This window comes from Sphaeroforma arctica, assembly GCF_001186125.1.
Source record: "Sphaeroforma arctica JP610 unplaced genomic scaffold supercont1.1033, whole genome shotgun sequence".
NCBI lineage: Eukaryota > Ichthyosporea > Ichthyophonida > Sphaeroforma > Sphaeroforma arctica.
This window is the reverse complement of record NW_014039525.1, coordinates 12473-23306: the sequence shown is the minus strand read 5'-3', so window position 1 is coordinate 23306 and position 10834 is coordinate 12473. Positions and strand designations below refer to the sequence as shown.

Below are 10834 nucleotides of genomic sequence, written 5' to 3'. Positions count from 1 at the left end.
AAACCATATCGCTCCCAATTCTCCGAATTTCGGCTATAACAGCCCCACCCCCTCGCCGGCACATTCCGAACCGCAGTCTAAAATAGATATGCCCCAACCACTCTCTGTGCACTCAGTCCTCGTGCGTGTGGACACGGCTTGACTTGGACGCCGGTAGCGTATAGCCAACCCCCTCACCTAGAGAAACCCAACAGTGTCAGACGGACGGAGAGTTGTACGACAATTCCTGAAGGACAGTGAGACCACACGATTCCACAGTCGACGCAGAGAGCTTGGTACGTGGTCGTTTACATGGTACAGGGAAGGAGCGCTCCTGCACGCAGATAGCCGCCTGTAAGTAAGATATGTATCTGACTTACACCCTTCGGAATTGTCGTACACTCCTGCGTGTGTGTAACACGCTTATTCTGATGGTAGAGACCTCCGCCAAGGATGGTAGCTGACAAGAGGTAACAAGAGAGGGTAGTGTCTCCTACGGCTGGCGATTACTTTATGCCATCCCTAAGTGCATCCACACATCCCCCACTCTTTTGCAAGTTCCCTTGCCGTGCGTTAGAACACATGCACACGCCGCGACACATACTCGTGTGAACCCAGCTCAGACAAGACACACGCACGACACTCAGCCGCAGACAAACAATGCTTCTCAACGTAGACTGTACTACCACGCATGCAGCTAAGTCACAACGTGCACTCATTCGATCCCCCGCACCCCCACCCCCACTGCCTTCCGCGGACGGGGCCATCAGCTGGGCACTCGCACAGCGGTAGGGTTTGATAGGTTAGGGTTTAGGGTTTAGGGTTTGATACGTCATCGCCCCTCGCTCCGGACGGCACCCCTTTAATGTCCTGGATATTCCCAGGCCCTGTGCCAGGTGCACGTGTGCTGGTGTATGTCGTGGTCGTCTGACTCACAACTATTTCTGTGGTCTGGCTACTGCCGTGGCCGCCCCCATTCCCCACACCGCTGGCACTGGGCACAAAATCATCGCCCTCCTCGGCACTCTCGTAGTCACTCTGCATAGACAGTATGCTCGTATCCACCGATAGCACGCTGGTGTCTATGGACATCACGACACCTGAGCTGCCCTGGGCCGAGTCCATATACATCGGCGTTGTGTATGGCTCCGGTAGCGTTTCACTGGAACTCTCATACTCTGACTCGCTCTCGACCTCACTGTCGTGCACACCCTCACGCGCCACGCCTACTCCCTCTACCATATCCGATGTATTGGGCTCCGCCATCTCCTGCGGCACATCGGTGCGGTTGGGATGCCTCGTTAATTGTCCAGCACCGCTATTTTCCGAGCTCGAGGCATCCGCCGCAGACGCCTCAGCACTGCCGCCGTCAATACCATCGCTTGCAGCCGCGGGAAGTTCGGTACTTTGAGCTCCGCACACCTCCTGGTGGGTACCTGTAGCCTCGTCATCACTGAACTTGGTGCGCTTAACCGACACCTTCGGATACGTTGGAAGGTCGTCCAGTGTCTCTTCCACCTCAGACTCTGCACCCACACCCCCACTTCCATGCATACTACTGTCACTGTCACTGTCACTGTCACCGTCACCGTCATTGTCACCGTCACTGTTACTGTTACTGCCGGAATCGACCTCACTGCCGCTCTGCCTATCACCAACGCGTAGCTGTTCGTCTACATATGCTTCTCCAATCTCCTGTCTGTCTACTTCATCTTCATCTTCATCTTTATCTCCATCTTCATCTCCATCTTCTTCTTCCTCTTCATCGCCTGAATCACTCCCACGCCCCGTCTCGCCGCCTTTCACTCCTGTGCTCTCCCCCACAGCCTTGTGCCCAGCCACCACCCCTCTGTTGGCGTTCGCCTCCACCGCCACCTCTGTACCGTCGTCGTCACTGTCACTGAACTTCATGCGCTTGCCACACACTTTCGGATACGACGGGATGTCGTCCACCGAATCAATCTCCTCAAACACACTGTGCGACAGCCCACTCTCGCCCTCCACGTCACTCTCGCTCTCGCTCTGACCGCAGTAGCCGCGCCCATACGCGGCCTCGCCATGGTCACTCCCTACACCGTCGGCTACTGCCATTACAGCTGCGTGTTTGTCCTCAACTTCATCTTCATCTTCACCTCCACCTTCATCTTCGTCTTCATATTTACCTTCATCTTCGTCTTCATATTCATCTTCATCTTCTTTGCCATTGCCATTCTCCACTACGTGCCCATCCTCAGCTTCACTTACACCCTCACCCTCACCCGCACCGTTACCGCCGATGTCTTTGCCCCTGTCCCGGTCGCTATCCCCCGCCCCCGCTCTCTCTGGTGCAGACACCACACCCACACTCGTCCCCAGATACGTGTGCAACGCTGCATGGCTGCGGCTGTTGATGTCCTGGATCACCCGCGCCCCACTAAACCCATACGCAGTCATCTCATCACGCTCAAGACCGCCGTGCACACCTTCATCCTCATCCGCACCCGCCACATCCACTCCATCGTCTTCAAGTGTGTGTGTGTGCGTGTGCGTGTGCGTATGTGTGTGCGTGATGGTGATATCGCTCACATCGTCGCCAGGGCTTTCGCCGCCGCCCTGTCCGGTCAGCGCATCCGCTGCCTTCTGTGTGGATGACGCAGACTGTGTGTACATATCCGTGTCAGACAGCGTGCCCGTACCCCACATCACCTCCTCGGTCACGCCCGTACCGGATTTGTCGGACTTGTCGGATTTGTCGGATTTGTCGGATTCCTCCTTGGCGACAGCGTCTTGTCCCGCAAACGCTCGCGCGCGCGCCACCAAATCCTCGAGCGTCTCCAGCTCATGGACGGCGCTGTTGATGGTCTCGTCTAGCACCATATCGCGCAGGGTTTCTAGTTCTAGGGTTGCGCTATTTATAGATTCATCCAGAGCCAACTCCGCCAGCTCAGCCGCACTGGCAGCAGCCTCAGTGGGCCGCACCGAGCTACTAAACAAACCGTCTGAGTCGGACTCCGACGAACGCGCTGCGCCAATCACATCGTCCGAGCTATTAATAGATTTGTACGGCTGCGCTGCACCAATCACATCGTCCGGGCTATTAATAGATTTGTCCGGCTGCGCTGAACCGGTAGCAGTTGCAGCTTGGCCAATTTCATCCGCCTCCTTCTCGTTCAGTCGCTGTCTCTTGTTTCTGTTTCTCCTTCGGCTCCTCGAACTCTGTGTTTTGTCGCCATGGTTACTGGCATCGTGCGTATCCTTGATTTCCCCTAGATACGGATCCACTACTAGATCGCCATAGAACGCCGTAATAGCCTTCACCTTCCCGAATGTCATATGTCTTGTGACATCCACAAACCCATCGCCTGCGAGATGTACCAACTGTAAGTAGGCCCCAGATCAAGATGCGCAAAAGAAGATGAGTCTACATGACTGGAAGACTGCTCTCACTAACAACAGACGAAATGGGAAGTCGAAGGTTAAAATAGGAAGATACGTCACATTCACAAACAACAGACGAAATGGGAAGACTAAGTTTAAAATAAGAAGATACGCCACATTCACAAACAACAGACGAAATGGGAAGTCGAAGGTTAAAATGAGAAGATACGTCACATTCACAAACAACAGACGAAATGGGAAGTCGAAGGTTAAAATAAGAAAACACGACACATTCACAAACAACAGACGAAATGGGAAGTCGAAGGTTAAAATAAGAAAATAAGTCACATTCACAAACAACAGACGAGATGAGACGTTGAAGTGAACAAGGGATATTCTGAGGACGAAGAAATACAGAAGGAAGGGGTAGAGACACAGCCAGGGCATAGAATATCACTTACATACTCTCGCACATGCATGATATGACATATCTACTTGACGATACAGTTGCGCTATACACAGTAGACTACGTTGGGGGCATAAGGTGTATGTGAAGTGTGATAGGAGATCACTGTCAGGTCACCTACCTACCACTTGTATACTCTCGCATACACGTGACACAACCTATAACATACATGACACAACATACAACATACATGACACAACATACAACATGCATAACACAACCTATAACATACATGACACAACATACAACATACACAACACAACCTATAACATACATGACACAACATACAACACACATAACATAACCTAAAACATACATGCGACCTATAACATACATGACACGACCTATAACATACCTGCTCGAGGTTACAGTTGCGTGGTACAAAGTAGGCTATGTTGGGTGTGATCAGCTGGGCCAGGCGGAAGATGTCGTAGCCGTCTGGGCTCATCATTGTCTTCACATCAAACACTTCGGCTTTGAGATAATCCGGCCCACCCCAGGGCGGACTCAGGAACACTGCATCTGCCTAGATACGTATGAGGCAGTTCTATTAATAGATATATGACAGAGCGAGCGTATGGTGGGTGTTGATGGCGGGAGAAGCTCAGTTGGGATACAATACCTTCAAGTGGGTAAATGTATGTAACACGTTATAAGTACGTAAATGCATGACTGCACCTTTAAGTAGGTAAATGTATGCAAAGTACCTTTAAGTAGGTAAATATATGTAACACGTTTTAAGTAGGTATATGCATGTACCATAACTTTACGTAGGTAAATGTATGTAACACATTTTAAGTAGGTAAATAAATATCCCATAACTTTAAGCAGGTAAATGTATATAAAATACCTTTAAGTAGGTAAATGTATGTAACATACCTCTAAGTAGGTACATGTACCATACCTTCAAGTAAGGGGCCAGTTGCATGAAGTCTCCGTGGATGTAAACGATTTTGTCCTCCACTCCATAGATGCGCGCGTTCTGTTTCGTGCATTCGAGCCGAACAGGGTCTATATCTATGGCAATGACTTTATCACACATCTTGGCAAACTGTTCGGTACGAAATAAGGATGTATGAGTGAGCGTGTATTATATAATCATGACCTTGTCAATAAGGATGTATGAGTGAATGTATACTATATAACCATTGACCTTGTCAATAAGGATGTATTAGTGAGTGTATATTATATAACCATGACCTTGTCAATAAGGATGTAAGAGTGAGTGTATATTATATAACCATTGACCTTGTCAATAAGGATGTATGAAGAAGTGTGTATTATATAACCATTGACCTTGTCAATAAGGATGTATGAGTGCGTGTATATTATATAACCATGACCTTGTCAATAAGGATGTATGAGTGAGTGCATATTATATAACCATGACCTTGTCAATAAGGATGTGAGTGAGTGTGTATTATATACCATGACCTTGTCAATAAGGATGTGAGTGTGTGTGTATTATTTACCATGACCTTAATGACTATACCATGACCTTGTCATTAAGGATGCGAGTGAGTGTGTATATCTATTTCTTCCAGCTCAGGGTGCATTTAGCCGAATAGCAATGGGTGTGCAATGACCCTAAACCGATGGCTAGGAACCCAACACGTGCACACGACTCAGATTTATTATAAAACCTTAAACCCTACACCCTAAACCGTCCTGGATGGATTCGACTCATAAAACCACATACTCACCAAACGTCATTCGCACGCCCTCGTCCTCAGCAAAATATAACAGACATTTACTTGTTTTTTTCTAAATGTACAACCATTCATACATGCACGTATATATGGGTTCAAATGTGCGACTTTAATCCATACATACATTCATGCATGCATGTGTTGGCATATGCCCATATACACACACTCCACTTACACCAACACACACACACAAACACACTCCATTTACACCTACACACACACTCACACTCACAATCCACTTACACCTACACACATACACACACTCTCTCTCCACTTACACCTAAACACATACACACACTTATATATATATATATATATATATATATACGCACACACACCTGTATAGTGTTGCCTCCTACCCCACAGAAGGCGTCAATCACCACTTTGACACCCTCCACAGCGCAGCGCTGCGCAATCTCTTCCGCCAGAGCCTCAGGTGTTACGCTGAACCAGCCCTCCTTATCCATCCACACCCCATGGTCAAACTTACTGAACAGCTTGTATCTGCATATAATGACATGTTGCTATGGGTAAATACACGTAGCTACACTCACAGCTTGTATCAGCATATAATGATATGTTGCTATGAGTAAATACACGTAGCTCCACTCACAGCTTGTATCTGCATATAATGACATTTTGCTATGGGTAAATACACGTAGCTCCACTCACAGCTTGTATCTGCATATAATGACATGTTGCTATGGGTAAATACACGTGGCTACACTCACAGCTTGTATCTGCATATAATGACATGTTGCTATGGGTAAATACACGTAGCTACACTCACAACTCCTATCTGCACGCAATGAGATGTTTCTATTGATGCATATACACATATACATATCTGCGGCCACTGTGTGTGCTGACGAGTACACATTCGCCCGCTAGACTGTTTGCCCTTGTACTGAGTTCACTACACTAGACTGTTTGTACTTATACTGAGTTGACTACAGCTAGACTGTTTGTACTTATATTGAGTTGACTACAGTTAGACTGTTTGTACTTATACTGAGCTGACTACAGCTAGACTGTTCGTACTTGTACTGAGTTTACTACAGCTAGACTGTTTGTACTTATACTGAGTTGACTACAGCTAGACTGTTTGTACTTATACTGAGAGGACTACAGCTAGACTGTCTATACTTATACTGAGTTGAATACAGCGATGCTCCAGCACACACACATGCACACACACATGCCCATAACCTGTGTGTGTGTCTCATCCATGATCTTCCTACTGCCCCTAATCCCTAGTTTTAGGGCCTGTTGACCTCCCGGTCCAATTTGCAGGCCCGCAGGCTACATGCAATACGTGCATGCATTGAAAGTTGTTCACTGCAGGGCACTCGTACATGACATGGCACCAGGCCGCCTTCATTCACGCTTGCCTACTGAAAAGATGTAGCTCTTAAACATATACATACACCCGAAATACAAGTGATTTCTTGTACGCATGTCGTCCACGGCTTATACCTACACAGACAATACCCCTTACAATACACCCTACAATACCTCCCATATACCTCCACACACACCCTATCGCCTTTGCACACACCTCTGGTGCCAGTACTTCTGGTTGTCCTCTCCAAATGGGTTGACTGGCTTAGGCTCGTTGTAAGCTTCCACGGCATCACCGCCCTCGCCAAACCGCAGCCGTTTGCCGCATACTTGCGGGTACGAAGGCAGCGCTGTGTGTGTATTCGACGCGTACTTGCATGTGGTCAGGTACAAGCTATGTTTCTATGTTCACGTGTGTACTGAACGATTATTGATTGATTAGCGTGGCAGGGGTGTCTGGTCTGAGTTGATAGGATTGTGGGCTGGAGGGGGCTGCGGCAGCCAACTGTAATGGACGGTGCCCCAATACCGCGTTATTTAGGGTACACTTATGCTTGTGAGACGTGTATGTATAGTGTATATATGCACATACGTACAGCTTTTATACGCGTATACGTACTGATTTCACATGCATGTACGTACTGCTTCTATATCCGCATATGTACAACTTTTATATGCATAAACGTACAGCTTTTATACGTATACGTATAGCATGTATATGCGCATACGTACAGCTTTTATATGCGTTTACGCATAGTGTGTATATCCGCATACGTACAGCTTTTCTACGTATACTTAAAGCCTGTATATGCGTACACGTACAGCTTTTATATGCGTATACGTACAGCTTTTATATGCGTATACGTACAGCTTTTATATGCGTATACGTACAGCTTTTATATGCACATACGTACAGCTTTTATATACGCATGTAAACAGCTTCTATATGCATATATGTACAGCTTCCATTTCCGCATACGTGCAGCTTTTATATACATATACGTGCAGCTTCTACATACGTATACGAGCATGTATATCCGCTTACGTGCAGCATTTATCTGCGTATATGTATAGCATGTATTTGCGCATACGTGCAGCCTCTATTTGCGTATACGTATAGCATGTATATGCGTATACGTATAGCATGTATATGCTGATATAGACGAAGTCACTGTCTTGTGTGCAAACGTAGACGTGTGTATAGTTCTCCATATATAGTGCGCCTAAATCGATCATACAGTGAACATGCACAGTATACGCAACTACGAGCTACTCACAATCTCTGCATAGCAACCACATAAGAAATGCTCTATAAATAGAACTCATACAAACCCCTATTGGCGCCAAACACATGAGTCGTCTGTGGCAAACACCCACACCCACACACATACATACACACGCCCATACACTCGCACACAAACACGCACACAAAACACACACACCTTCTATCGAGTCTACCACTTCGGGTGAGAGTGGTGTCTCATCTTCGTCGGGCTGGCCCTGTCCCTTAGAGCCACCCCCTTTAGGGCCACCCCCCTTAGACTCCGCCTCGGACTCCGCCTCGGATTCCGACTCGCTGGTGCTTGCTCGTGGACGTTTCCTGCCGCTCTCCAGAATGGCCTGGGCTGTGCGTAATGCAGCCCTGCGCACGCCCTCATGCGCACTCTCCTCAATGGTAGCATACCCGCCATCATCAGCCACATCTTCATACGCATCTTCATACGCATCTTCATCTTCATCTCCATCATCATCTTCGTCTTCATCTTCGTCTCCATGTTCATCTTCATCTTCATCCTTCCTCTGTCGTGCAGATCGTTGCTGCCCGCTCTCATACGCCTTGGCCTGTGCGAACACGCGTGCATTCTCCCTGTCTCGATCAAGCATGGTACCAATACCAGCCTTTCCCAAGCCATCATTACTACCAATATCACTGTCACTATCACTATCACTGTCACTGCCATTGCCACTGTCGCTATCACTGTCCGTCCCGCTTCTGAAATCCGCGTCTCGGAATGCGTCGGCGTACTTTTCCAGCTCGAGCTTGGCCTGTTCTTTGGTGAGGGGTTGTTTCTTCATAGTAGTTGTATGGCCCTTCGGCACCCACACCACAGAACCACTCTCGTCCCGGCCATCTTCTGTACGCGCAGGGAATTGCTTCAGCAGGTTGTCATAGCAACCAATGAGTTCTGAATCCTCCCCTTCAGACTTGAGCAGCGCGTCGTATTGGGTGTCTTGAGTTGTGGATAGGCTGGGCTGTGTGGCGAGAACGGAAGGGAGAAATACATGAACACATGACAAACATGTAATCATACATCTATGTGTACAGAGAGGTTCATAGAGTGATATATCTATATATAGATGATCTACAAGCTAATCCAATATTCAGCATGTTTCCTTAGTAGGTTTGTGCGTATAATCAACACTCTGGATGATTCGACACATATCTACACATATACATAAACATACATGCATTTGTATATAGACATGTGTATATACATACACATACACTACACATACACATACACATACACATAAATATACACATACATATCCATATAGACATACACATACACATACGCATACACATAAACATACACATACATATACATATAGACATACACATACACATACACATAAACATACACATACACATACACATACATATAGACATACACATGCACATAACATACACATACACATACACATACACATACACATACACATACACATACACATACACATACACATACACATACACATACACATACACATACACATACACATACACATACACATACACATACACATACACATACACATACACATACACGCACACATACACATACACATACACGTACACATACATATACACATACACATTAACATACATATACACATACACATTGTCTGCATTCACTCAGATACCCCAACACACGCAACTATACCATCTTGGGAAGAGTCAACTGCTGCATGATCGGAAACGCCGGCAGCAGTGCAAAACGTTCGTCGTCACTATCCGCGTCACTGCTACTGTCACTTGTATCCTCATCATTAACGTTCCTTGCTTTGTCTCCCGCCTTCTGACTACCCCTGTCCTCGGCTGCGTGCACGTCGCGACTGAAGACCCATGGATCAAACGAGCCCAGGACTACCGTACTCAGGTCCACTGCTTTTGGGCCTAATTTGCCCTGTTTCTGTTGGGCCGCGATGGCCGGTATTGATATCTTAGCGGCCTTTCCGGTCGCAGGGATACTGTGTACCACATTTGTCTCGGCAAATCGGACATGCACGGGTGCAGGCCTGTCCCGGACCTCCTTGTACTTTCCAGGTGCAGGTGCAATGAACTGTCCAACCTTCTTGGGTTGGATTAGGTGTTGCACCCGTGCCCGTGCCTTGCCTGGGGTTTTGCCCAGTTTGCCATAGGCTTTCCTCAGGTTTGTTCTGGCGAGCGTCTTGGCTGATTTGAGTGTACCGTCCCGCTTGGCCTTCGCCGTGGGTGTCTGTGACCGTGTGCGTAATGAAGGTGTATGTCCTTGAGTTGAGTGCTATGTACAACACATGTCTCGAGACTCCCGTCGTAAGAATCGGTTTCCAAGCTGCTTGAACCGTATGGCTTGACTGAGGTATCGAACTATTTGGGACTACCGCTGTTATTGTCTTATGACTACCTACATATTCAATAAAACGGGTGCCGATAGGTATCACCAAGTCTGGATTTGCGAATTGCCTTTGCCCGAGTTCTGCACTCACACATGCCGGTAGTTGTCAACCGTAGTGTACTAGTTACTGACACAATACACTCATCAAGACTACCTACAATGATACTTGGCCTAAAGACTACCTACAGTAACACTACATCCATCCAGTTCTACATACAGTAATACTTTACCCATAAAAAACTAACTACAGTAACACGACACCCATTCAAATACTAGCTACAGTAATACTACACCCATTAAGTACTAGATACAGTAATACTACA

The 10834-nt window shown here is 47.2% G+C and overlaps 1 protein-coding gene across 1 annotated transcript in view; it reads right to left on the bottom strand.

Moving 5' to 3' along the window:
- Window positions 1-390: 390 nt before the first annotated feature.
- Window positions 391-10834, bottom strand: part of SARC_09758 (hypothetical protein) — a gene marked incomplete at its 5' end in the record, with an annotated part of 11505 nt that continues 1061 nt past the window's right edge. Inside the window, 7 exons of the mRNA XM_014296222.1 lie at window positions 391-3336; window positions 4158-4328; window positions 4707-4853; window positions 5850-6015; window positions 7070-7202; window positions 8295-9105; window positions 9798-10352. Of these exons, the coding sequence (XP_014151697.1) occupies window positions 790-3336; window positions 4158-4328; window positions 4707-4853; window positions 5850-6015; window positions 7070-7202; window positions 8295-9105; window positions 9798-10352 (4530 nt within the window). The 3' untranslated portion in view covers window positions 391-789. The remainder of the gene's footprint in view (window positions 3337-4157; window positions 4329-4706; window positions 4854-5849; window positions 6016-7069; window positions 7203-8294; window positions 9106-9797; window positions 10353-10834) is intronic.